General features: G+C 55.2%; 1 protein-coding gene across 1 annotated transcript in view; it reads left to right on the top strand.

The window, feature by feature from the left end:
* Window positions 1-2,404: 2,404 nt before the first annotated feature.
* Window positions 2,405-25,084, top strand: part of EVPL (envoplakin) — a 30,669-nt gene continuing 7,989 nt past the window's right edge. Inside the window, exons 1-18 of the mRNA XM_054221678.1 lie at window positions 2,405-2,479; window positions 3,363-3,456; window positions 5,527-5,669; window positions 11,857-11,956; window positions 12,505-12,659; window positions 13,335-13,458; window positions 14,268-14,393; window positions 14,710-14,748; window positions 15,958-16,119; window positions 16,700-16,807; window positions 17,463-17,558; window positions 18,026-18,151; window positions 19,078-19,224; window positions 19,374-19,528; window positions 21,056-21,153; window positions 22,150-22,331; window positions 23,976-24,154; window positions 24,580-24,718. Coding sequence (XP_054077653.1) covers window positions 5,596-5,669; window positions 11,857-11,956; window positions 12,505-12,659; window positions 13,335-13,458; window positions 14,268-14,393; window positions 14,710-14,748; window positions 15,958-16,119; window positions 16,700-16,807; window positions 17,463-17,558; window positions 18,026-18,151; window positions 19,078-19,224; window positions 19,374-19,528; window positions 21,056-21,153; window positions 22,150-22,331; window positions 23,976-24,154; window positions 24,580-24,718 — 2,010 coding nt within the window. The 5' untranslated portion in view covers window positions 2,405-2,479; window positions 3,363-3,456; window positions 5,527-5,595. The remainder of the gene's footprint in view (window positions 2,480-3,362; window positions 3,457-5,526; window positions 5,670-11,856; window positions 11,957-12,504; window positions 12,660-13,334; window positions 13,459-14,267; window positions 14,394-14,709; window positions 14,749-15,957; window positions 16,120-16,699; window positions 16,808-17,462; window positions 17,559-18,025; window positions 18,152-19,077; window positions 19,225-19,373; window positions 19,529-21,055; window positions 21,154-22,149; window positions 22,332-23,975; window positions 24,155-24,579; window positions 24,719-25,084) is intronic.

The following is a 25,084-nucleotide window of genomic DNA, read 5'->3' on the forward strand; positions in this document are numbered from 1 at the left end:
CCGTAATGAGCCAGGAGAGGCGATGGGGTGGGAAACGGGCAGGTCCTTTTGATGTCTGAAGGGTCTAGGGATGAGTTGTCCATAAAAGCCTTGGGACTGAGCTGTTAACTCCATGGTGTGGTGCAAACGTCCTCTGTATTTAGAGAGATACAAAGGAGCAGGACCGGGATTTTCCATTCGTGCCGGGGAGCCACGCTGGATTTGGCCTCCTCTGGTTTTGTGGGGGAAGGTCCCTCGGTGCTGAGCCAGCTCTGAAGCCAGATCCCGTTTTCCTCTGCGGACTCCAGTGGGATGCTGAGTCTAGCCCCGTCCCAGGAAGCTCCTTGATGGGTTTCAATCAGACCTGCAGGGAGAAGCGCGGGGGCCTTTGCACTTCCCCTCCGCTTAGCAATTGGTAAAGATAAAGCAAAGCAAAGCAAGGTGTGAGGACCGAGTAATTTTAGACTTAAGAAAATCAAGTGTCCCGCTTTCCCTGTGGGATGGCGATTTTTTAATGATAGGCAGACTGTTCTGAGGCTCTGCCGTTTCATTTTGGCTTGCGTGAAAACTGCTCCACAAGGAGTAAAAAGGGCTGGGATAAAAATTATACGAAAGGATGTCGTCCGTGGTGTCTGTGAGGAAAAAGGAGGCTGATGGCTGACTTGTGCCTGGTGAGAACAGGCTCTGACACCTCCCGCGGTGGTGAGTGTCTGGGGGCCCGTGGCTCCTGTCTCCCACAGCTGCTCTTCGTGCTTTGCTCTTCATGCTCTGCTGTTCTCCATGACTTTGGAGCCTCTTGAGAAGGTTTTCCCTCCTTTTTGCAAAGGCCACGTATCCTTTGCACCAAGTCCTGTTCCGGGCTGGCTGTAGCTGCTCCTCCCATTGCCAAACAAGCAGCATCTCGGCGCAGCAAAGCATCTCCCGCTGTTACAGAGGGCTCCTGCCTCTGTGCAGCCTCGTGCATCTCTCCGAAACTGTTGATGTACTTTAAACTTTGGGACAACACTATTAGAAATAACAACCAGGTGCTGAGCACAGGCAGGAGAGCCTGTGACTTGCCGCTGCTTTTTCAGGAAGGGGAGGGGTGAGATGCGAGAGCAGGGAACCTTTCCCCAGCCGCTGGGCGCTGCCTGTCTGACCACGCGGCCGTGAAACTTCCTAACTTTGCCCGTGGGGACGTGGTGGTGGGTGCCGCTGGACGGGGCGGCTGGGGAGATGGGCCCTTGGTTTTACTTGGTGCAAATAGGGGTGATCATTAGCAGGGGCTTTATGGGGTGAGGAGGTGCATTGACTGCTCTTCCGTAGGTGGGGTTTTACGAACAAATCAAGGCGGTTTTTCCAGGTGTATTGAAGACTGAACCCCATCCACCCTCCTGCATCTGCGCTCACTGATGGTTTCTGCTTTTCTCCTCCCACCTCTCAACAGTTCAGTTTGTTGTGAAGGTCCTTCCGTTGCTCCTCTGTAGGCACCCACCAATTCTACAGCATCATTTAAGACCTGAACTGTGTGGTTTTCCCTGCGGCGCCTGGCCAGCAGCAGCTCTTGGTGGCGTGACATGGGAGGTTTGTGCTGCGTAAGGGCTCAGCTCATCACTTTGATTTCAGCACATTGCTGCCCAGGAGAACGATTTCAAGAACGAAGCAGCTCAAAAGCAAGGAGGTGAAGTGGGAAGAAAACTCAGCCAGAGGACTGGTGTGCGGAGGGCGGTGAGGAGGTGCGGAGGAGGCAAGTATGTCATCATCCAGAAGGGCAAATGGTCTTAACAGGGAGTAGTAAATCATTTATGGATCATCTTAAGCTGTCACCTCCTCTGTAAAAACTTATGAGAGGCCTGCCTGATAATGAAGGCATGCCTGATAACGAAGGCACGCCATCCTCTAAACTCCTCCTCTGCCAGTTCCTTACAAAAGATTAGTCCAGGATTGTTCCTGAAATCTTCCTTCCCTGAAATGTTACCTGCTCACCAGCGTCCTCTCCGCAGCCGTGCCTGCTATCTGTCCCTGAGAGTGACCTACTCATCTGTGTGGGCAGCATCTGGTTATGGGACTGTCCTGTGAAACCAGGCATCTGCATCCTGGCGCAGCTCCAGGCTACCAGGATGAATCCCCACATCCCGCTCTGGAAAGCGAAATACGATGATTATGATGTGACTTCCCAGAACATCTCCTGTTGTGTCTGGAGCCCTGCTGGAGCAGCCAGCCCCAGGTCTATACCCCCAGGAGATCCACCTCAGCCCCCAAAGGGAGCTGTAGCCGCGCTGGGGACCTGCCTGGGCAAGACACAAACTCCTCTTGGCTTGGCCTTGTCTGTGGATCAACAGCAGAGTTTCGAGGCTGGTTGACCTGGAATGAAAGGAAGGCTGCCCACCCCTGACCCGTGTCCCCATGGATGATCTCGCCTGGCTGAGGCAGCTCTGCCAGAGGGGAGCACTGCCACAAGTGCAGAGCGATCCCATTGGAAATATGGCTGGGAGGATGGCCGGGAGGTGGGAGGCCTTTGGTAATGCTCTTTTGGATGGTCTTCTTGGAGACCTGTGTTTGGGTTTCCAGCCGCAGAGGAGAGAGTAGGTGGTGGGGCAGTTCTGCCCAGGGTTCTGGGGCGCAGGTCCAAGTGCCAGGCACAGCTGTGTGGGTGGCGGTGGTGGAGAACTGGTTGAACTGGTCCCCTTGCCTGTTGCTTCTTGCAGGGCCTGCGTTAACCATTGTGCTCTGCCCTGGCACGACTGGGGCTGGTCTGAACAGAACCCGCTGAGGATCTGGAAGTGAGCTGGGCTGAAGCAAACAGTGCCCGTCCCAAGCGTTCCCCTGAGGATTCTTGCAGCGGCGTCCCCTTCACCTGCACAGGTTGGGGTGGCCGTCGCAGCGTGGGGGAGGCTGGGCTGGGGGCAGGGAGAGCATCCCTCCCCTCGCAGCAGGCGTTGGCCTGCAGCAGGAACTGGTTCTGGGCTGGATGTGGTGGCAGAGGCACTGGGCTGGCAAGACCCACAACCCAGAGCCATCCTTGGCTCTGCCTATGGCTTTCCCCAGCCACTCTCGTTTCCTGGGGCTGGGCTGGTGACAGACCCCGTGGGGCTTTGCTCTGGCAGGTGAGCAGGCAGCAAAGGGGAAGACATCAGGCTGGATGCTCAGCATCGCTCCTGGACCAGGACTCCAAACCCGGCGGGATCTGGCCCGGCTCTCCCGCTGGTGTCTGCGAGCGACGGGTGCTCCTCTGCCAAACGCGCTGCCGCTTCTCCCATCAGCCCTGAGATTAGCCCCGTGTTTATCTGTCCCGGCTGCGTGCGGCACGGAGGACGCCGCTGCCTGCCAGAGCGTGCGTCTGTGTGTGCACAGGGGCGAGATCAAAGAGTATTAGCTTTTAAAAATTGCTCCGTCTTTCCAAGGGATCCTTGCCAGCTGGAGACTTGGCCGGGGGAAGTATGACACCTCTGTCTTGTTAAACAGAGGAGAGGAAGGTGCTGTTTTGAAGCTTTCCGGGTGAGGAGCTGCAGCCCTCGGCTGGAGGCTGCGGGTGATGGATGGCTGGGGAAGCAGGCTGTCCGGGAAGGGGGGGATGTTGCTATGTGCCTGGTTTGCTTTTTGTGCTAATTCTTAGAACTTCCTCCGTGTGCGAGCACGCTGTCTTCCCGGGGATTACAGGCAGTCCATCTTGTTCAACTGAGTTTCTTCTGAATTCGCAGGGTACTGATCCCCTCCCGGCTCGTGCAAAGAGCCCTGCAGAGATCAGCTTGTCCCGTGCAGCCACGGGCTCCGGTGTGCTCCTGCTTTGCCTGGCTACAAACTGAGGTCTGCTTGGCCTTAAACGCTCTCAACTGTTGTCCCTGGCAAGGCTTCATCTTGCTTTAAGCCTTCGAATGTAAATGCAGCAGGGTCTGGTCCTGTGGGCTACAGGTTCCTCCTGCCTGGGACCCCCCAGACTCGGTCAAAGACCATCTCAAAGAGCTTCGTGGCTGCCATTGGCCAGCTGGATGTTAATGGCAAAAGGGTGATCTCTCAGCAACCGCTTTCCATCGCCTCTGTAGACCTCCACACAGTGAAGCCAGGCCCTGAAGCAGGTCTCTGTTAACTCCAACCCCCTTGGAGGAGAGGTCACCCCTCCTCCTAAGGTCCACACCAGCCACCTCCCAGTGCTTTGAGCTGGGGGGACCTCCTTTCTTCATGCTTCTAAGATCTTGGCGTGAGAAGCAGGGCCCAAGCTATGATTCCACCATGAAAAGGTAGGGCTTTGCAGCTTGTAGGAGAGCAAAACCATAGCAGAAATCAAATCCCTTGCAAAAGAGCCTTGTCCCACACGTGTCTTTCCCTCTCTCCTGAGACGTGATTTCTTTTGTGCCAATTTAAAGAGGACAAAGAGGTCACCCAGGAAGTGATGATGGACCCTAGGCCTTTGCCTGGGTTGTCCTTGAGCCACATGAATTGGGGAAGAGCAACCACAAACCTGTGTTGACATCACGGGTGGCTGGTGCTTACGTGGGGGCTGTGGTCCCCATCCACTCCTGTCCGCTTCCTCTTCCATCCTCTGCCCTCCCTCCCTGCTCCTGCACCGGATAAGGATCCCGTGTGGCTGCGGGATCCGTGCTGGAGCAGCTGGAAACACAGGGTTCCCGGTTTGTGGGAAACTTTGAACTTTGCTTTATCTGCCACCCAGAGGATGTAGACGGCAGCCAGCCCTTGCTGTGGTTTCGGAGAGCTGTGGGGCTGGGCAGCCCCACCGAGCAGCACAACCTGGACGGGCATCCCCCAGGAGCCACGGAGATGCCCGGGTGCTGTTGGGCTGTACTGGAAACCAGTTGTACTGGAAACCAGTTGGGACTCTGAACCTTTGCTCCACAGGGGAAAGAGCTGCCCAGAGGCAAAGCCTGCTCTAAGGTCTTGTGTAGACAGTGTCTGGGTAGAGCCTTAGACGCAGGTCTTTGGGGCTTTGGTACCCAAGTTTGTCCCAGAGCCTGAATCCCGCGGGTTGAGGCTCCTGTGATGCTGCGCTGGAGCTGCTGACCTTAGTTCTGCCATGAGCCCTCGGTGTTTTGCCAGGAGCCGGGGCCACCTTGTGCTGAGTCTGGGCCAAAAGTTTACTGAACTGCATAATAACATCGTGTTCTGCAAACTGGTAGTTCCCAAACTGCTGCTGCTGCCTTGGAAACCTCTTGGTTGGCTTCGTCCGTAGGGCTTCTGCTGCTTCTCTCACTTTTTAAGCAGCTAATGCAAGAAGATGCTTTAAATTGTGTTTCAGTAGTGGCTGTGCACTCCCTCGAAGTCACCTTTGCAGACTTTTCCTCCCCACAGAGGCCGTGCTCTCTGCCCCTCTGCTGGGAAACTGCTGCATGGTTCTGGCTGTGTGTGCCAAAACGCTCTCCAAGCCAGGGCGAGGTCTCCCGTTCTCCCGCTGGGGCTCTTCTCTTTCCACCCTAAACTGGTTTTTCGAGTCATTTTTTCATATATGCCTCCATCGCTGCTGCTCACCTGCGCGTGGGGAGGAGCCTCCCAGAAACTGCTCTTTAGCGCGCCGCCGTCCTTCCCTCCCTGAGTCTTGTCATTCCATCCCCACAGACCGCAGCAGAGAGCCAGCGCCCACGACGGCTTCGCAGACTCCGGGAGACCAGCTAGGACCTCACCAACATGTTCAAGGGGGTGGGCAAAGGCTCCCCAAGCAGAAGTTCCCCCAGCAGATGTTCCCCTGTCAAGCCTAGCAAGTAAGTGCGACTCCTCTCCTCTCTCTAAGCTGTCCTGCGGACCCTGGGGGAAGATGTGGGAAGAACGCTCGATGTCTCCTAAGAAAGTCTTTGTGGAGCAGCCAGAAAGTTGGGGCTCGCAGGGAGCTGCTGCCAAAACATGCTGCCCCAGCTGTTGTCCTTGTCTTTGGTGGGCTTTGTGCTCCAGCCCAGAAGTATCCGTGCTGCCCCCGGGACGTGCAGTGCCCCACGATGTGCTCGGAGCTGTGTTAATTGAGCGGGGAGGTGAGAAGCCCCTTTTGGGCAGGTAGGAGTAGGGAGAACAGACGCGGCCTCTTTGCCTGGGTGGAGCAGGCTCTGCTGGATGGCAAAGCGGACACCAGCCTGGATTTGGGATCCCCCGGACTCGCTGGTTGTGTGAGGTTGGTGCGATGCTGCCCTGGGAACTGGGATCCCTGGAGAGGGATGCTCAAGTGGTGGAGATGGGTGAGGAGTGGGTTTGCTGGTGACTGCTCTAGTCCGTCCTGGTGACAGGCTGGGTCTCAGCAGGTCGGATAGCTGAGGTTGCCTCTTTCAGGCCCGTCTGAGGCAGCACCAAAAGGAGCTGACAGCCATGTCCCCTCTGAAGAGATTCCCTAAGTTTTGGGGAGCGAGATGTGTGATGGGACCAGGATGTTTCCCTGGGAGCAGGGTGTCCCCTGGGAGGGGGTGCTCCTGCAGAGAGAGCACTGGTCCCTCCCTTCAGCTGCAGTTGCCAACTCAGGGCTATTTTCCACCTTCCTCAGCAATTTTGCATCTCCTAGCGTTAGTGGGCTGATTCTGCAGGAATCCCTGTCCCTGAGGACAAGGGAGAGAAGGGGGTGCTGGCCCCATCCCTCGGGACAACCCAGGGCAGCAGCCCGGGCTGGCGTGTGTCAGACGCCCGGGTGGACATAGCAGGGTGCTGGCACCCAACCGCGCCGTTTATGGGGGCCAAACCCAACGTCTGCAAACAGCCTGTGAGGAGGGTGGTGGCCCGGTGCTGCTGGGTAGGGCAGCGGGACCTGGGGAGAGAGGGGATCCCCGCAGAGGCTGAGGCTTCCTTCCCCGTGTGGATGTCGGGAGCTGGTCCCCTGCCCCGCCGTAGGAAACTGCCTCAGTGGAGCTGAGCACTCACAAACTCATCACGAAGGCAGATTTGGGGTTTCTCTGAACATCAAGCTTTTGTTGGGACCTGACCGCGGTGAGACGCTTCCCCAGAAGCCCCAGAGCCTTTTATACTTAGTTTAGCTGGTTTTAGCTGGCTTTTTGTCTCTGTTTTTAGTCTTGCTAATGCAATCTATCTTCCTCCCCAGCCTGTGGTGCATGCTGGCTTCCAAACCCAGGCTGGGGATTTCACGTGAGGCTTCCTGGGACAGCTCGCTGCAGCCCGCGTGGTGCCGCAGGAGGGTTTGGGCCAGGTTCTCCCCCAGTGTGAGCCTCTCGGGATAACTGGAATCTCATCCCGGTGAGACCTCACACCTCTTTCCTGTGCAGGATGGAGGCTGGAGCCAGAAGCAGGGCAATTACTGAGCTAGTTGTGCTTGTTTTAGGAGACACCAACCATCAGACAAAGGCTAATTGGTTTGGCCATGGCCCGGGGCTTGGTCAGCTCCCATATTAGCTGAGAAAATGAAGGTTGGCCCCAAGAACATGTTGATGGCCCATAGCTGTTCCTGGTGACCCTGAGGCCAGAACATCAACAGCAGTAGAGGTTCCCTGACTCCGGGGGTTCCCACTTAGTGGGTGCCGCTCCTGGCATGGACCGCTAGAGAAGGTACCTCATCTTAGTCCTTGGGACCATGGTGTTGAGCATCCCACCTCCCAGGTCTGCGCTTGGTGGATCCATCCCAGGGAGGTGGTAATAAGTGCAGGTTTGTCCCCAAGGAACATCCTGGCTGTGCCCTGCTCTAGGAGGAGGCAGACGGCGTGGCAGAAAGGGAAAACTCACGGGAAGGTGGAATTGAATCGGATCTGGCTGGACTGGCTGCCCGGGTGCGATCTTGACAGAGGCCGTGGGTGGTTTTGGAGGTGGATGGCAAGTCATCTCCTGGTTTAACCATCTCCTGGGATTGCTGCTTCTGCCACCGCCTCCCCCTGTTTCTCCCCAATCAGTCTAGAGCAGCGTGGTCCTCGGGGGGACAGGCACAGGCTCAGGGGACTAACCCAGCACGGGTGGGCGATTGTTGGTGGCATGCAGTGAGTGTCTGGGGCTGGCAGGTCAGAGCATGTGAGGGCTTCTGCGTGTCGGGGAGAACAGACCCAGCTTTGGGGTCTCCCTTGCGGCCATGAAGAAAAAGTCCCCTGGAAGGCAGGGACAGGGAGGGTGGGCGACTGAAGGGAGTGGGTGCTGTGGTCCTGCCCAAACGTGCTCTGGCAGGGGTGACCAGGAGCAGGGGACAGTCCTGCTCCTGCTGAGAGACGCCAGCCCTTGTGTGCAGTTGGACTGTCTAGGAGGCAGAAAGTGGTATGAGAAATGAACCAATTAATAATGATAATAATAGTGCTCTGCCTCTTCTAGGCATGAGATGGCCCTAGGGAGGAGGCCTGCCCTGGCTCTTGAGGAGGAGGAGCGGGAGGAGCTCTGCCTGCCACCTCGGCCGGCTTGGGGCTGCAGCTGTAACGCATGCACCATGAGTAGGGTTGGACCCGAGCCCCTCCATGGGATGCCCAACATGAGCACGGGCAAGCTTGCAGCTCCTCACACCCCCTCCGATGCCTGGCTGCCTCTCTGCAGCCCAAGCATCAGCATCTTCACCGTGAAACATGGGGCCCCGGTCTGCTCAGCTCTCCTTGAGTGACGCTTCTCCCGGGGGCAGCAGGGATGGGGCAGGAGGGACAGCCCCGAGGAAGGACAGTGATGCCTCTGTGTCACCTCAGGCTGCGTGGACGGGGGTTGGCATGGACAGGAGAGGCTCGCACTCCTCTCAGTATGGTCCGTGGAGGGTCTGTGGTGGTTTGGGCACTTCTTTAAGCGTGCATGGACTAAGCGGGTTCCTCAGCATTGCTCCCACCTCAACTGAGGAGCGTGGTGAGGGTGGGAGGCTCGGCTGAGGACAGATGGCTTCTCTGTTGTGCCCCAGGCCTTACTCTGGTGCCCAGGACAATGTGTAGCCATCCCTCTCCTCCCAGGACATCCCACATCTGGCTTCAGTGCTCCTCAGCCCGGCTGCTGGCTACAGGGTCTCAGTCTCCTCCTCTGCCCAGGCTCCCTCCCTTGGCCAGCATGGAGACCTCCTGGCTCTCCTCTACAGGACACACAGGGGAGACCCCCCTCTGGTCCTGAGATGGTGCTCCCCAGGAAGCATCACTTCTTCACTGAAGATCAGGTTGTTTGCAACAGCATCCTCGTTTCTAACCTTGGGCGCCCCGTGCAGTGCAGAGGCAGCACAGGCTGGGGACGGGCAAGGCTGAGCCCCTGTCACCGGGAGGTTGTTGAGGTCTTTTCAGTCCATAGTTTTGTTGTGGCTCAGCCTAAACAGAGCTGATTCATGTGTCCAGCCTTGTGAACCAAGAGATGGGGTGTCCCAGTCTTTCCTTTAGCCAGGAAGGGGGTGCCATGAGGAATAAGGAGAATTTTATTTGCAATCTATCTACCCTCCCTGGGAAGGACGGATCCTCACTTCTCCCTTCTTGGAGCTGCACAGAGGTATCTGTGGTCACATCACAACAGGGCTCAAACTGGACACCCCATTCATGAACTTCCCAGGCAGGAGCAGAATTCAGACCTCTCGGGGCGGACGGGCTCCCCCGGCACATGGGGAGAGGCGTCCATCCCCTGGGATGGTGGCCAGCCTGTGACTCACTCTCTCCTCCCTGCGCAGAGAGACCAGGCAGGAAATTTGGGTGGTGCTCAAGTATTTGCTCATGGGACACCACCTCATTCCAGGCGTGTCGAAGATGAGTGGGAGATTGTGTAACCACCTGGGGAGGGGGGGACCTCCTGCGGCTTCCAGTCTGCTGTGCACACTCAGGTTCACGGCGACCGAGTCCTGGCTCTGCACTGCTCCCGCCCACCCTGTTGTGCTGGGACCTGGGGCCACCCTTTGTCCCCCTGAGCTCTGCAGTTTACCACAGAAAAAGCATCCATGGGGCACAGATCGGGTAGGAGGGATGTTTAACAGGGTATAAGACACAGGTTGTAGGAGACAGTGATGCTTTGATGATGATGATGAATGACCTGCTTGGGCTCTTTGGCTCCGTGATCCCCGGACTGAGACCCTGTAGAAGAGGGCACTGCCAGAGCGCAGCAGTCCCCCGTTGACTTCGCTGACGTGCGTTTTGCAGCAGGGAAGCTGAGGCATGGCCAGGAGACGCTGCCAACCCAAAGCCCCCGAGGGAGCTGGGAGCTGCTGCATCGCAGGCTCACGCCACCCTCTTGGGAAATCCAAACCAAGGGAGGAGTCGGAGAAAGGGGACAGGAGGATGCTGTGAGCAGGAGCGCTGGGGCTGCGCCTCTGGAGCTACATGGGCTCAGCCGTGGTCAGCATGGAGCCCACGTTTCAAGCCAGCTCAGCCCATCTGTGGCATCCAAGAGCCTGGCTTGGGGTGACCGTAACACTCAGTGGCACTGAACAGTCACTTGGGGCAGTAATATATGAACACTCCAGCATCTGCTCTAGCCTTTGGTATGAAACACTGAATAGCTGGAGCCATGATGAGGAGCTGACACAATGACAGAGCCATTAAGGGAACCGCTTCCCCTGGTCCTCTGCTGGATTCAGGGGCTAGGAAGGAAACCACATGGCTGGAGGGCAGATGTGGACGGCTCTGCTGCAGGATATCACCTTTCTCCTACCTTCCTCCCCCACCAAAGACACAGAGGAGGTTGTACTGCCTGACCCCTGTGCAACGTCCCATTGTTGCTGCTCAAACCCTTTCCGTCTGGTCTCAGACCCCAGAGTCAGCACGTAACCGAGCTGAGCCTCTGCTGAACTTTGTTCCACCCACCGTCATCCAAGGGCTCGAGTCCCTGGATGATGCTATCGACCCACACCCTCCCACCTCTGCTTGCCCACATCCTGGCAGCACTGCGCTCTCCCTGCCTGGAGGGTAGGGCCGGCACTCTCCTCAAGGGCAGATGCTATTAGAAACAACAGGACGTGAGGACAAAGGTGGCACCAAGGTTTGTGCTTCCTTGTCCGCAGGGAGCTTTGGGAACCATCCCGTGCCTTGCTGCGGGCTCTGGGTGCAGCTGTTTCAGCAGGGCTCTCGGCACTCATTCACGATAGCAGTGGTGGAATAGGTGCTGTGATGGTACCATCGGTTGTGTGACGGCACCGGGGTGAGAGACAATAAGAAATGGTCTGATGGGGACCTTCAGTGAATCTTCACTGCGGTGAGGAGGGCTGGTAGTTGTGCTCTGGGCTTGGGGAATTTGTCCCCAAGCCCTGAAAGCAGCGTGACTGCAACAGCCTACACAGTGCCCAGAGGGGCTTGTAGGCTGCGTAGCAAGTCCTTGTCCACTGCAGCCTGGTCCTGGGGTGGCACTGGCCTCTCCAGCATCAAAATGGGCTGACCTGCAGAGCGCTTTGCATGAAGGAAGACCACAGGATGGCAGTTCTGGGTCAGGCTGAAGGACCATCTCACCCACCTCTACCAGCAGCCGAGGGCAGACACCCAGGGAAGCTCCTCCAAACAGGGCAAGCATGTTGTGCTGCCTCTGCAGGGTCCTCTCCTGGCCTCCAGCCGTCTGTGGCTTCAGGTCTTCCTGAAGTTGGTGTTGGTGCATTTGTGAGCCCTACGGCAATTTTTTTTTATTGGGTTTTGTTTGTTTGGGTTTTTTTGGGGAGGGGTTGGCTTGGGTTTTTTTTTGTTGTTTTGGGGTTTTTTTTGGGGGGGTGTGTGTGTGTGTGGTTTCTCCACTGCTTTTTGAATCCACACGAACTTTGGAGCATCTGCAGTGTCCTGCGGCGAGGAGTTGCGCAGACGAGCCGTGTGGTGTGCAAAAAGCCACCGCCTGCTCGCTCTGAACACACCACCTCTTACCTTCAGTTGGCTGAAGGCAACAGCCAGGCACCGACCGCTTGTATCCATCCATGCCCTCGGTCACAGCTTAGACTTTCTTTGGAGACGAGGAGAACATGGGGGAAAGGCCTGAAGAGCCACACCTGTGTCAGGTCCTGGGCAGTGATGAAGAGAGTGAGAATTGCCTTCACCCACCCATCTGCTTTTCTGCTGCCTCTCTCAGGTCCTCAACAAATGAGCTGGCCGTACTCATCTCCCGCATGCAGACAAATGCCGACCAGGTGGAGAAGGACATCCTGGAGACACAGTCCAGGCTCAAGGAGGTGAGTTGTGGCGGAGGGTGGTGGGAAGGGGAAAGGCTTTGCCTTGAAATGCAGGTGGGTGGGAAGGGGAACGGCTTTGCCTAGAAATGCAGTGTCTGGGATAACAGGTCAGGTGTCTGCTCTGTGCGCCAACTTGCTGGTGCAGGTTCGGGGGCTGACTCGAGGCTGGGGAGGAACAGAGCGCCCTGCAGAGCCTCCCAGCCCCTGGGGCTGTATACTGGGGCCTCTCAAATTCTAGCCTCCGTGCCTTCTGCTCAGTGCCTCATGCTTCCCACAGCCAAAGCTGTCTCACCTACAGCAGCGCAGCCCTATGCCTCCCAGCAACCCCAGAGGCGGGCAGCCAGCCCGACCCACACGGGTGCCCTGGGTGGGAGAGATGCTGAAGCTGGCAGCTTGGCTGGGCAAACACTCCCCAGCAGCACCCTGGCCACCAGGGTTCCATCTGTGGTTGGTGTGTTGAGCATCCAGATCCATTGCCTTGGCCAAGGAATGTTGTGAGATCTGCGTGGTCCAACCAGGCTTTTTTCTCTGTCTTCCCTGGTCTCCAGGATGCCAGCAATCACCAGAAGAACAAGCCCTTTGAGTTCCAGCAGGAGAACGCCAGGAACCTGAAGGAAGCGGAGACCCTGCTGAAGGACCTCTTTCTGGACGTGGACCGTGCCAAGCGGCTGAAACACCCTCAGGCTCCTGAGATAGAGAAAGAGTGAGTCCAGCTGGGGGGACTGGTGTGATGGGGGCACTGAGCGACTGGGAACCCTCCTAGGATATAGGCTGATCTCCAGTTGTTGCCGTGAGAGGTAGTGTTTCACCCTTCTTCCCATACACTCTAGCCTTAAAATCAGGTCTTCTGCCAATGTATGGTAAAGGTAGTGGTGTGCAGGGTGGCTGCCAGAGTGATCATCCAAGAGTTCCCCGTCTTATTTGGGAGCTCTTGTAAAAGGTACCAGAAAAATGCAGAGCTAAAATGTGGCCCCATTCCCAGGGCAAATCCCCTTTTCCTCTGCCTTTCCCAAAGTGAATGCCTTCTGTTCAGGCAAGCAAAATTGGGTGTTCAAATGGGAGAAGAGTTGGCCTCTGGTGTTTTGCTTCCCTTCGCTCTCCAGCCCTTCTAGGTGGAAATCAGGAGGGAAGAGTTGTTTTCTAGCTGGGAAGGGACAGCCCTCATCACCCTGCAACTTTCTTTTGGGTTGTAATTCCTGAGACATCCCTGGAGATGGAGAGCACCAGGGCAAGTGCCTCCACTGCTGGAGGACGCCACGTCACAAAGGGACAACAAAGCAGCCTGGGTCTTACGGGTGAAATCTAGGCTCTACAAACCCCACTGCGGTTCTCCCCCTTGCAAACTGACACAGAGACGTCTGCTTTTTCTCCTTGGCAGCATCCAGCAGCTCCACGACCGCGTGACGCAGCTCTGTTCAGAGTACCGGGCCCTCTACGAACAACTGAACATCCCTGATGTGGGGCCCAGGGTAGACTGGGCCAGGATCTTGGACCAAAAGATGGTAACAGCAGCTAGTTTTAGATGTATCTCCCAACTCTCCAAGGCCAGATAATGTCCACTATTGCCTGTAGGGCTCTGCCAGCCATCACAGAATCGTAGGGTTGGAAGGGACCTCTGGAGATCATCTAGTCCAACCCCCCTGCCAGAGCTGCGTCACCTTAGAGCAGCTTGCACAGGAACGCGTCCAGGCGGGTTTGGAATGTCTCCAGAGATGGAGACTCCACCACCATCACGTGCTCAGCATCGTGCAGGGACATTGGGGGTGGTGGAAGTAACTCAGTTGCTCTGGACAGGAGAAGGACTCTCCTCCCACCTCTTAAAACCCTCTGGAGGACCCTCTTGATTAACCCCTTCAGATTAAGAGCTACCAGACAGGGATCAGGTAGAGATGCCCTCCTGTGGGATGAAAGGATGGAGAAGGTGATGTCAAGGACTTCACAGCCCTGCATCCTAGGGTTTCACGCTGCAAGATCGTGGGTACGTGCAGTGCCCAGTTTGGAGTCAGCTTGGATTCCCTTGAAGGTTGGGTGGTAGCTACACCCATCCACTGCATGGCACCGTGGGGGAGCGTGGCTGGTTCGGCTTAGGTTGGTACACCACAAGGTTTTATGGTCTGGTTATCTTTGCCCCTCTGTACGGCTGGGGAAATGGCAATCAACAGCAATCACGGTAAACAACAACAAGATCCCTTCCCTTCCTCCTGGACTGGTATCAGATACCGGATCTTTTCATACCCTGCCAGCATTCACTGGGGCTTTTCCCTGAAATGAATTCTTTTGCTTTAGTCTCTGCCTAACTCCTTTTGCACAGAAACAAGTCAATGCGGGACAGTACGGCCCCGGCATGTCAGAGCTGGAAAAGCAAATAGCTGAGCACAACATCCTCCAGAAGGAGATTGAAGCCTATGGCCTCCAGATCAAGAACCTCCACTGTGGGGTAAGGCACCCTCCATCCCCTCCTTTGATCCCATCTGCTCCGCTCGGGACCCTGCAGGCTCCGCTCGCTGTCTGGCCGCGTGTCCCATCCACTCCTCCGCAGGGTGAATGTCCACCCTGCTTCTGCAGAGGGCGTGGGGAGACCTGAGCTTGGACAGATCAAGCCATACAGGGGCCAGGAAGGTGGTTCCTGCAAGGTTTCTAATGCACCTTCCATAAATCAACTCGTCGGTATCTACCACCAGTTTTAGTAACAGCTTTTTTCTCTATATCTTTTTTTTTTTCCCCCCCTTGGTCTTGTCCGTGTTGTAACCCAGGACGTGGCAGATTTAAAGAGCCAGTACAAGGACTTGCTGGTAAGCTTCTCGGTGGTTTTCTGGACAGACGGGGTCATACAGAAGAGTAACACCTTCCCTGACAGACAGGGGATGCCCAGCTCACGGCAGGAGCTACCTCTGGTCTTATCCAGTGAAGTTGTGTCCCTCATTTTCTTACCCCATTTCCTTCCTGCCTTGGAATGGGTGTAAACTGAGAGCAGGCTCGCTGATCTCAGGGGAATGCTGTGGGTGAGATCTGCGACTCCTCTTTGTGGATCATTGATCTGGAGTTGCCCGTGTGTCCGTGAGCTCAGGGCTATGGATGTGGGAGCAAGAAACCCTGTCCCAGCCCACAGGCTCTTCCAAATCAGGATTGCAAATGTTGAGGCTTGTACTGGTCCCTAACAGGAGTTCCAGAGAGGAAATGAGCAGCTGGAGCAAAGGAGGTGGCCGGGAAGAAGGTCCTGGGTTTATCTAACTGGGCCCGTAAAGGTTAATGCTGAGAAATGGTATTTGTGAGAAATACAGCAGAGCTGGGCCAGCTCTCAGGCTGCCCGAGGCATCAGCCCACACCTGAGATTCTGGTTAGACAAACATATCCCGTCTGTGAGGAGGGAAAGGGAACGGCAGCCCCATCAGATAAGGGCAAGCGGCAGCAGATGCCTTACCAAGGTCTCTGGGAATCTCCTGGCGGATGCTCAGAGGGCTGGAGCACCTCTCCTGTGAGGACAGGCGGAGAGAGTTGGGGGTGTTCAGCCTTGGAGAAGAGAAGGCTCTGGGGAGACCTTGTTGCAGCCTTTCAGTACTTCAAGGGGGGTGATAAGAAAGATGAGGACAAACTTTTTAGCAGGGCCTGTTGTGATAGGACAAGGGGTAATGGTTTTAAGCTAAAAGAGAGTAGATTTAGGCTGGGTATAAGGAAGAAATTTTTTGCAATGAGAGTGGTGAAACCCTGGCCCAGGTTGCCCAGAGACATGGGCATCCAATCCCCAGAAATAGATGCCCCACCCCCAGAAACATTCAAGGTCAGGTTGGAGGGGGATCTGAGCGACCTGATCTAGTTGAAGTTGTCCCTGCTCATGGCGGGGGGGTTGGACTAGATGACCTTTAAAGGTCCCTTCCCACCCAAACTGTTCTATGATTCTATGCGCAACACAAGTGGGGTCCTGGGGAGAAGGATGAGGAGGAGGGGAAAGGGGCTCCTCAGCCTGAGCACCAACGCTGTCTCTCCCCTGTGTGCACGGGCAGAAAGCTTCCATCTGGCGTGGGCAGAGCCTGGGCAGCCTGTACCACCACCTCCAGGGCTGCACCAAGGAGCTGGGATACCTGACGGACCAGCAGACCAGGATCCTGAAGCAGGACTGGAGTGACCAAATGATGGACGTCCAGAGCATACGTCGGGAGTATGAGGTGAGCTCTTGGGATGGCAGCCTGTCCTGCCATCGGGGCAGGAGATTTGCAGGGTGGATCCCAGCCTCCTAGACATCCACCACCAGCCCTGAGCCTGGTGCTTTCCCAGGGCAGCCTGAAAGCGCCAGGCACAGAAACAGGAGGTGGAAGAGGTTCTTCTAGATCCATGCTGGAGTTAAGGATGAGCCCCTGTGTGTCCCCTCCTGTCCCCTGAGCTGGCATGTGAGACCATATATTACAGAGCTGTTGGTGGGGCTCAGTGGTCAGAGGGGAGGGAAGGGCTCAGTGTCATGTCAACCTCAAAGTCCAAAGTACACCACCCAGTGACTGCTACATGCTGGGACCAGGAAGAACAGAGGGATAATTGCTTAGGAAAATGCTCTTTGAATGAATGCCCTGATGCTTTCTGAGGCCCAAGCGTGTCTAATTTGTTTTAGCTTTGCCCAGCCCCTTCTTTTTTTAAAACACAAACAAACAAGGATGGCTATGCTTTGGGAGCCTTTTCTCTGCTACGTGGGCTTTGGTGCCCCAGGAGACCACTCTGTGCTCCCTCTGTCATGAAGTTTCTCTTCCCCTTCAGGATTTCAAGTCCAACGAGCTGCTCAGCCAAGAGGAGTTTGTGAACCATCTTCAGGATGATGGGGACAGGATGATTGAGCTAAAGCACCCAGCTGTCAAACCTATCCAGGTAGGGAAAGGGGGTCTCCTCCCAAACCCTACAAGAGAATGAGAACGCTTTCCACAATTTGTGGATCAAGAGCCAGGAGACAGGTTGGAAGAGACCTTTTCTGCAGAGCCTGCTGTGTTCTCTTTTCTCATGCACTTCACCAACTGCACTGCAGCATCTTTCTGCCTGCTCCGGCCCCATGGGGAGGCTGGGCGCAGTCCAGGGTCTTCACCCCTTCAGAAGACAGCGGCTAAGATCTGTGTGCTGGGACCAGCTCCCGGTCTGGTGCTCAGATATGTGGTCAATGCAGCCACATTCATAGTGCTGTGAAACTCCAGCTATGACACAGCATGACTTCTCCCAGATGAAACCAGCTCCGAAGTTGTATTTCCAAGCCTGCAGATGCAGCGGCAAGCTGAGGTGGGCTCACAGCCACCCACACCACCGCAGCTGAGACCCCTTGAGAAATGGCGGCTGCTCTGTGTGAGCCAGGTCCCTGTGGAGCAGTCTGCTTGCTCAGGCTCAGCGTCAGGCAATGCCGGGGCATGGCTTTGCCTCTGCTCAACAGTGGCCTTTAGCCTTCCTCTGATCTCTAGGACTTCTGGGGAAAGGAGACTGGTGGTGGTGGAGATAGGACTAGCTGGAGCCCACTGAGTTGTGCTCTGTCCCACCGCAGGCGCACCAGGAAGCCTTGAAGAACGAGTGGCAGAATTTCCTGAATCTCTGCATTTGCCAGGAGAGTCAACTGAAAAGCGTGGAGACGTATAAGAAGGTAAAGCGCAATGAAGAGAGCATTGGGGCTGCAGGGTCAGGCTGGAGTGGGCAGGCTGGTCTCTGGGAACAGACAAGGATGGGAGATCCTTTGCTTGCACCTAGTCAGGGTATTTTGGGGAAACACCTCTCAAAATACAGTTCTTTAGTGCTGCAGTGAAGGATTGGCTCTCAGCTCACCTGATCAGCCCTGTTGTGGGGACCGGTCAGTGTGCCACCTTGGAGAAGAGGGGCAGGGGAGGGTCAGCTCGCTGTCATTACCCGCTGCTCGTCCATTGATTGGGATTACTTGCCTGTGTCTCAGGAGATAGAGGGTCCTTGTCCAAGCACATGCTCTGAGGGTGGTCTGTAGGGTCTTGTGAGCCCCAGACAGGTTGTGGGAGAGATACTGGGAACTGAGAGACCCCACCGGACTTGGAAACAGCAATGTCGCCCCATCCCTGCCTGTTTTTCTACCCACACCTCCAGTTCCAGGATGATGCCGAGGCCGTGAGCCGCTCCCTGAAGAAGATGAACTCCGACCTGGACACCAAATACAGCAAGTTTAACAAAGACAGCCCTGGGGTGGTGTCAGATCTCCTGCTTCAGCTGGAGGTGAGTGAGGTCTTCAGGGCCGGGGGCACTGCCAGACCTAAGGGGCAGACCAAATGTTACAACCTCCCCTGTAAATAACAGCAGGGAAAGGGAAGAGATGGGTAAATAACCCTACCAGGGGAGCTCGTGCCAGCTCTGTGCTAGGGACAGGCTAGCTCACGGCAATTCTGTGCTCTGGATGCTGAGTCCCTGTAGCCCCAGAAGGTCCCTGCGGTGGGGCAGTGATCCTTGGGAAGGCACTGGTCCCCATCAGTGACACACAGCCAGGCCCCAGGTCATCATCAGAGTAGAAGTGGAGCTACACATTGTCCTAAACATGAGACACTTGGATCAGAGGGCCCACAGAGAGGGTGAGCTGCTGATATCCAAGCAGCGGGGAGAGATCCTCCCATCTCCTCGGCACTCTCATGAGCCAAGGGCAAGGGAGGGAATAAAGAAATCTGACCTCGGGGGCGAGATGCAGATAGGAAGGAACGTTTGCCCGGGAGAAAGGGAGGGGACACTTTCAAGACGGTATCATCCCATGCATGCAACGCATTTTACTCCCAAGAGGTGCTGGGATCTGGGTACCTTCTGACACTGGAATGTGGCCACCTCTTGGCAGGTGTCTGTTCCTCTTCTGAAAAGAAAAACTTCTCCAGGAGATTTAATATGACAGTGTGGGATCACCTAATGATAACCCAGGCTGTGCCTTCAAGGGCAGATGTGCTGTGAGCGAAGGAAACTGATGAGAGCGTTGATAATGAAAAGGGGAGGAGGGGACATGGAGAGGTCAAGAATGGAGACACTTCTGACTCCACCCCAGCAGTGACCACACAAGGATGGGCAATTGGTCCCAACGTACTCACTGTAGTGTGACACGCACCTGCGCCTTCCTTCTCGTCCAAGCCTGGTCACAAACACGGTCTCTTCCTTGTTTTGTCTAGAACGAAGAGAAGGTGGTGAAGCAGGCAGAGAAGAGCATCGCTGACCTGAAGAGAAGGAGCAAAGAGATCAGCCCACTGAAACTGCGCAGGATGCGTCCCTCTCAGACCCTCACCTTGGACACCCTCTGTGACTGGGATGCTGGGGAGGTGAGGGTTTGACTAGCAGTACCCTCAGAAGAGACAGGCAACTGGATTCTTCTTTGGTTGCTCCAGATCTTGGCTCCATGGTGGGAGGAACCAGCCTAGTGCTGGGAAGCTAAGCCTTTCACTGGGTTTTTTTTGTGTCTCTTTCCCAGGTGCAGCTGACCAGAGGTGACAAGTACACTCTGAAGGACAACAGCAACCCGGAGATGTGGGTGGTGCAGAGCAGCGCTGGTGTGGTCCAGGAGGCACCTTCTGCTTGCTTCTCCATCCCTCCACCAGACCCTGAGTCCATAGACAAGGTCAATAGGTGAGTCTGCAGTGGAGATCCTCACCCAGAGAGACGTTCAGACTTGCTCTTAGGTCGTGGCCAGCCCAACTGCAACTGCAGAGAAATAGCAGCTGCGAACAGAGCTCTTGACTGTCTTGTATATGAAATACCTCCTGGAGAGGGATTATTCCCTGCACCGAAGTATCTTGTCCGGGTTCCTGCCATTCCTCGACAGCGCTGCATGCTGTACGGACCTTGCTGTCAAAGAGTTTTCTGGCAGTCGGGCTTGATTTCCTCACCCAAACACGTGACTTGCATAGGTTTGACTAAATTCATTGCAGAATCTGTCTGGAGCTTGGGACTTGCCAAACAGGACAGTTATCTGTGCCATCTCCTCTCAGCCAGCCCCAGCTGGAGACTGAGAAATATTCCTTGAACCACCGCATAGTCTACTGCTGCCTGGTTGCTCATTCAGCTTTTGTGGTTCCCACAGGACAGGGGGGTGGTGCAGGGAGCTTCGGCATTCCCTTTTTAATCATGTCCTCGGGTGCTTGGATAAATCAGTGCTGTGGAAAAGGCCCACAGCCCAGATTCAGAGTTACTTGGACACGTCCATGACGGGAGGTTGGTTCCCCAGTCATGCAGGCATGATTATTTCATTGTGTTGCTCTTCCTGGGTGCATAACCCTCTTTACACATCCCAGGTTACCAAATCCTTTGGATTTATGGGTTTCATGTGTGTTTTTAAAGGAGAAAAGAAAAAGTTTGCAATCTCCTCCTCGACAACAGCTCTGCAGGTGTTGCCTGGAAAACTCTCGCTCTTTTCAGGCTGCATCTGCCAGCTTGTTTTCTTTTCCCGGTGTTTGCTTCCCTTCCTACGTGCAAAATATTTGTCTTTGTTTTATTTCCTAGCCTGTTCCACCATTCAGTCCCTCAGCACGTATCCGTGTCCTGGTGTTGCAGAGGGACAGCCCTCCTTTGCCAACACAGAGCCAGGCGAGCTGGGACTTGCTGGTTTTAGATCAGGTGCTTAGCTGGAGCAGCCCATAGCGGGGATGTGAACTAGCCTGGTCCTTCAAAGGCCCCTCCTCCTGGTTCCATCAGGTTTTTTTTCTCACACAGAGATTTTTATTTTTTTTTTTGGTCCTTCCAGCTCCTATTGATCCCAGCTCTGGTTTCATTAGAAGGGAACCATCCTTACAAATGAGACTTGGCATTTCCAGAGCTGCAGCCACAGAAGCAGCTACTTCTGCCCTCTTCCTATGAAGCGCTGCAGTGATAGGAAATAAATTTCCAGCCTGGTTAGCATCTGGCGAGAGCTGGGAAACACTGGTCCCAGTGGGAGAAACCAGCTGCTCGAACCAAGCGGCTGCTCTTGCTGCTGTCCCCTTTCCTAAGGGACGTCTCTGAGTTGCAACAGCCTGCGGGGTCCCAGCCTGGCCCTGCCCTTGGGGACACCTTCCCCGGCAGAGGCATGAAGCTGCTGCCGGGCTGGGCTCTGTGGAGGCTGGCTCAGCGCAGCAGTTTCCCATCCTGCTGCCTGACGACACTCCTCTCTGCTCACAGGCTGGAAGGGGAACTGAACACGGTGAAGCAGAAGCGAGCGGCGGTTCAGAGCACCCTGAGACGCAGCCACAAGGAGCAAGTTCAGCCCAGCCAGCAGGGTATGTCAGCTTGTTCGCCAAACCCTCCACAAAGCAAGCCCATGCGCCTCCCTTGTGGAGCAACCAGACCTGGCTGGAAGCAGGCGGAGGGACCTGAGGTCAGCCTTTGCTCTATGGAGAGTAGCAGCCAATGGGATAATCATAGAGTGGTTAGATTTGGAGACACTGGCCCAGGTTGCCCAGAGAAGCTGTGGCTGCCCCATCCCTGGAGGGGTTCAAGGCCAGGCTGGACGGGGCTTGGAGCAATTTGGTCTAGTGGAAAGTGTCCCTGCCCAGGGCAGGGGGGTTGGAAACTAGATGATCTTTAAGGTCCCTTCCAACTCTGACTCCTGGTTCTGCCAACAAGTCACCGCATGATGTCAGGCAATTCACTTAAACTCCCTGTTGCCCTTCTCAAACCTCTGAGGTTCACCTCCACCAACAGTTGCGAAGAGTATTCAGGGTTGCAGGGGGATGTGCCTATCCAGAAGCCTAAATTAAACCTTCCTTGGAATCTGGGTCCCTTGCAGTTCTCTTCCCTAGCTGGGGACCGTGGATGAGCAGTGAGCCACGGTTAAATCCCAACCCCTGGCTGCTCTGTTACTCCCACAGCTGTAGTCCAGAAGCTGCCAGCAAAGCTGAGCAGGGATGTGTCTGCATGGCAGCACTTGGCTGTCTTTGTCCCTCCTTCGGACTTGAGTTCTGGCTGGCCAGGGCAGAGCTAAAACCATTTTCCTAAGCCTTTGCTATGGGTAGGCACACACACGTGCGTGGTGCTCTGCAGATTAGAAATGCTAACCGAATTGTTTGTGGTTGCATCACAAGCCCGTGCTCAGGAGCAGCCCGTGTGCTCCAGAGCTGCAGAGCACACAGGGCAGAGCTTGGCAGCAGGGCTGGCATGAGAGGGAGTTGGAGCTTTAGGGACCACGTCTGGGACAGCTGTGAGAAAGGGCCGTGCACCAAGAGCGGGCTGGCAAAAGAGAAACGGGGCTTAACCTACGCTGTGTCTCACTGCAGCTCTGTCCAGGAGCCCCCCTGTAGTCCAGGATGATCCCCAAGCTGACCAGCTTCTCGGTAGCCTGGATCGTGTTGGCAAGGACCTGGTCCAGGTGGAGAAGGAGGTCTTGAACCGAGTGAGGTCTCCAGTGAACTACAGTGATCCCACAGATGACCTTGCCCGGAGAATCAAACAGCAACAGGTGGGTGCTGGGCGCTGCTGCGGGCGGGTTGGAGCAGGATGAGTTTGGTATCGCCGTGTCCTTGGCCCAAACCAGAACTGACATATGAATTACACTTCTTAAAGGAGAAGCTGCTGCCCGAGCATTCACACAAGGAGTCGCACACACAGCACCCGAGACTATCACTGCTGGGACCAGGGTCCCTTTGCAGTGGGTGACCCCAGTGAGCCCATGGGTGCCCCTTCCGACTCCACACACACACACACACACACTCTCTCTCTCTCTCTCTCTTGGGCATGCTCCCTCCTTTTCCAGGCTCGACCCTGGGTTTTCCACTGCAGAGTCTTGGGCATCAGATTTTACAAAAATAAATAACTTAATTGAGAGGTTCATCAGCAGGGTCAGCTGGGGCTGGGTGCCTCCAGAGAGGGACGTTGAACAAAGAAACCCCTGGGCATTGATGCCCTTGTGATCTCTACACCCACCCCTCACACGCTTTTCACACATCTTTTAGTCCAATGGTGATTTTTGGTCTGGGGTCTTCTAACACCTTGGATTCTCTCTCTGTGTCCAGGCCGGCCGTTGACTGCTCTTATCCTGTTGATTTGCAGTCTCTGCTGATGGCTGTCGCCTCCTTATCTTCTGGTTTATGCTTCTTGTGCACCTGCGCTCGCTGGCAGAGCATGGGGAGGGTGAAAAGTCCCAGACTTAGGGAAAAACACTTCCAAAACATCAGTGTGTTATTGACATTTTTCTCATGCTAGAGGACTAAACACAGCACTGTACCAGCTGCTAGGAAAATTACTAAGAAAATTAACTCTATTGTGGCCTAAAGGCTTCAGCAAATCTAGCTACTCATGCCCAGTAAAGCTAGGCAAACGGCATAAATTACACCGTATTATAACCCCAAGTAATTTATTCCAACGAAAATTTATTTAAGCTAAACAACTAGTATCTCAGAACCAACAGGAGATGAGAGCTGGTGCTTCAAAGGAGAAACCAGTGCTGCAGTTGCAAGGGTTTCAGGCCAGCTTGAGCCCTTGCAATGGGACTGGTTAAGCTAAATTCTAGAGAATCGCAGGCTCTTCCCTTGGCTCGGCTCTGTAGCAAGACGGTCCATTCGTTTCAGAGCTGTGGACCAGGCGGCAGTCCTGGGGAGTCCTCAGCCTTGTCATGTGGATGCTGTCACTCTTCACGCTCAAGTCTGTAGCATAAAATATAATGGGATAGAGGGAGGGATAGAAGGAATTAATCTAAGGTCCAGCTTTGGCTCGCCTGATGGGGAGTACAGACTGGTAGATGCGAGGGGGACAGGAAAAAAGGCAGTGCGCTGGAGCCCCCTTCCTTTCCTCTGGGATAAGGTCTGGGTCTGTAGTAGTTCAGCTTCTCACATCTTCACCTGCAGGTATTTATCTGGTGCTGGCAGAAGGATGGACTCGGGCAGGTTGGTTTCTTCCATCTTTGTCTGGTTTGATCTCTTTCCCACAGCCTGCCATCACCAGACAGCCGCAGTATGGATGGGGCCGTGCCCCAAGGGCCACCTCCTTATGATAGGGCTGCCTCACCCTTAGCCCCACAGCAAAATCTGCCCCTGAGGGAGACAGGTTTTCGCAACAGCGCTGTTATGACTGTGTTGGGTGACTCTGCTCCCATCTGCTCTGCCAGGAAACAACAAAGAAGCTTGAGAACCTGGGGGCAGCCAAGGAGACCTTGCAGAAGGAGTGTGAGACCTACCTTTCCAAGAAACCCACCAGCACCTCGGCTTCCCAGCTCCCCGTCACATTGAATGCCCTCCGGAGCAAATACAATGATGTCAACATGCTCTCCAGCCTGTACAATGAGAAGTGAGTGAGGATGGCAAGGCCTGGTGGGGGTGAGGGGAGGAAGCCCGTGCAGAGAGGCGTCAACACAAAAGCATGAAAGAAAATGTGTTTGGTCTATGTGGGCATTGGTTGAGGTCCGTCTAGCCCAGGGCCTGTTGGAAACCTTCCACCCATCATCAAAGGTGCCTCTGAAGGAGTTCCTGTACGTCATGTGTGGTCAGATCCCCCCATTGTGGAAAGTCCACCACAATGGTTGTGTGTCCCAGCTATGCTGTGAAATGCAATACATCTGACTTACGGGCCTCATGACAGGGTTGTGAGTGTGTATTGCTTGTTCTCTGCCACGCTGTAGAAGCTCTGATGTTAAATAAGCAAAATCAGAGTGAAAAGGAGAAGAATGGGGTCTTCTGTAGCTAATCTTGTCTTGTTATTTCTCCCTTCCCCAGGGCTAAGGCTGCCCTGAACCTGGAGACTCAGATTGAGAACACAGATAAGATCATCAGCACGTTTGAGGCCAAGCTGGCTCAGGATAGCATCATTCCTGCATCCCCCAATGCCCTGCAGGATCGGGCCAACGACTTGCTGGTAGGAGAACATCAGGGTCTTTGTTAGGAAAGGGAGATCTCTGAGCTCAGGTAGCAATGGTGGGGAGAGATGGACTTTGCTTATTTGAGCACTCTGAGGCACCAGCAATGGAGCCTTCTAAGGACTTGTTCCTTGAAGGCTTTATGTTGGTGTCGTAGGCTGACTTGCACTCATCACCTAGCAAAAAGCTCTGTCCCTCCAGGCAACCTTTTGGATCCCTAAAATATAGAATCGTAGAATCATAGAATGGTTTGGGTGGGAAGGTCCCTTAAAGACTGCCTAATCTCAACCCCCTGTCCTGGGCAGGGACACCTCCCACCAGCCCAGATTGCTCAAAGCCCCGTCCAGCCTGGCCTTGAACCCCTC

The sequence above is a fragment of the Rissa tridactyla genome, chromosome 15 (assembly GCF_028500815.1).
Source record: "Rissa tridactyla isolate bRisTri1 chromosome 15, bRisTri1.patW.cur.20221130, whole genome shotgun sequence".
Taxonomy (NCBI): domain Eukaryota; kingdom Metazoa; phylum Chordata; class Aves; order Charadriiformes; family Laridae; genus Rissa; species Rissa tridactyla.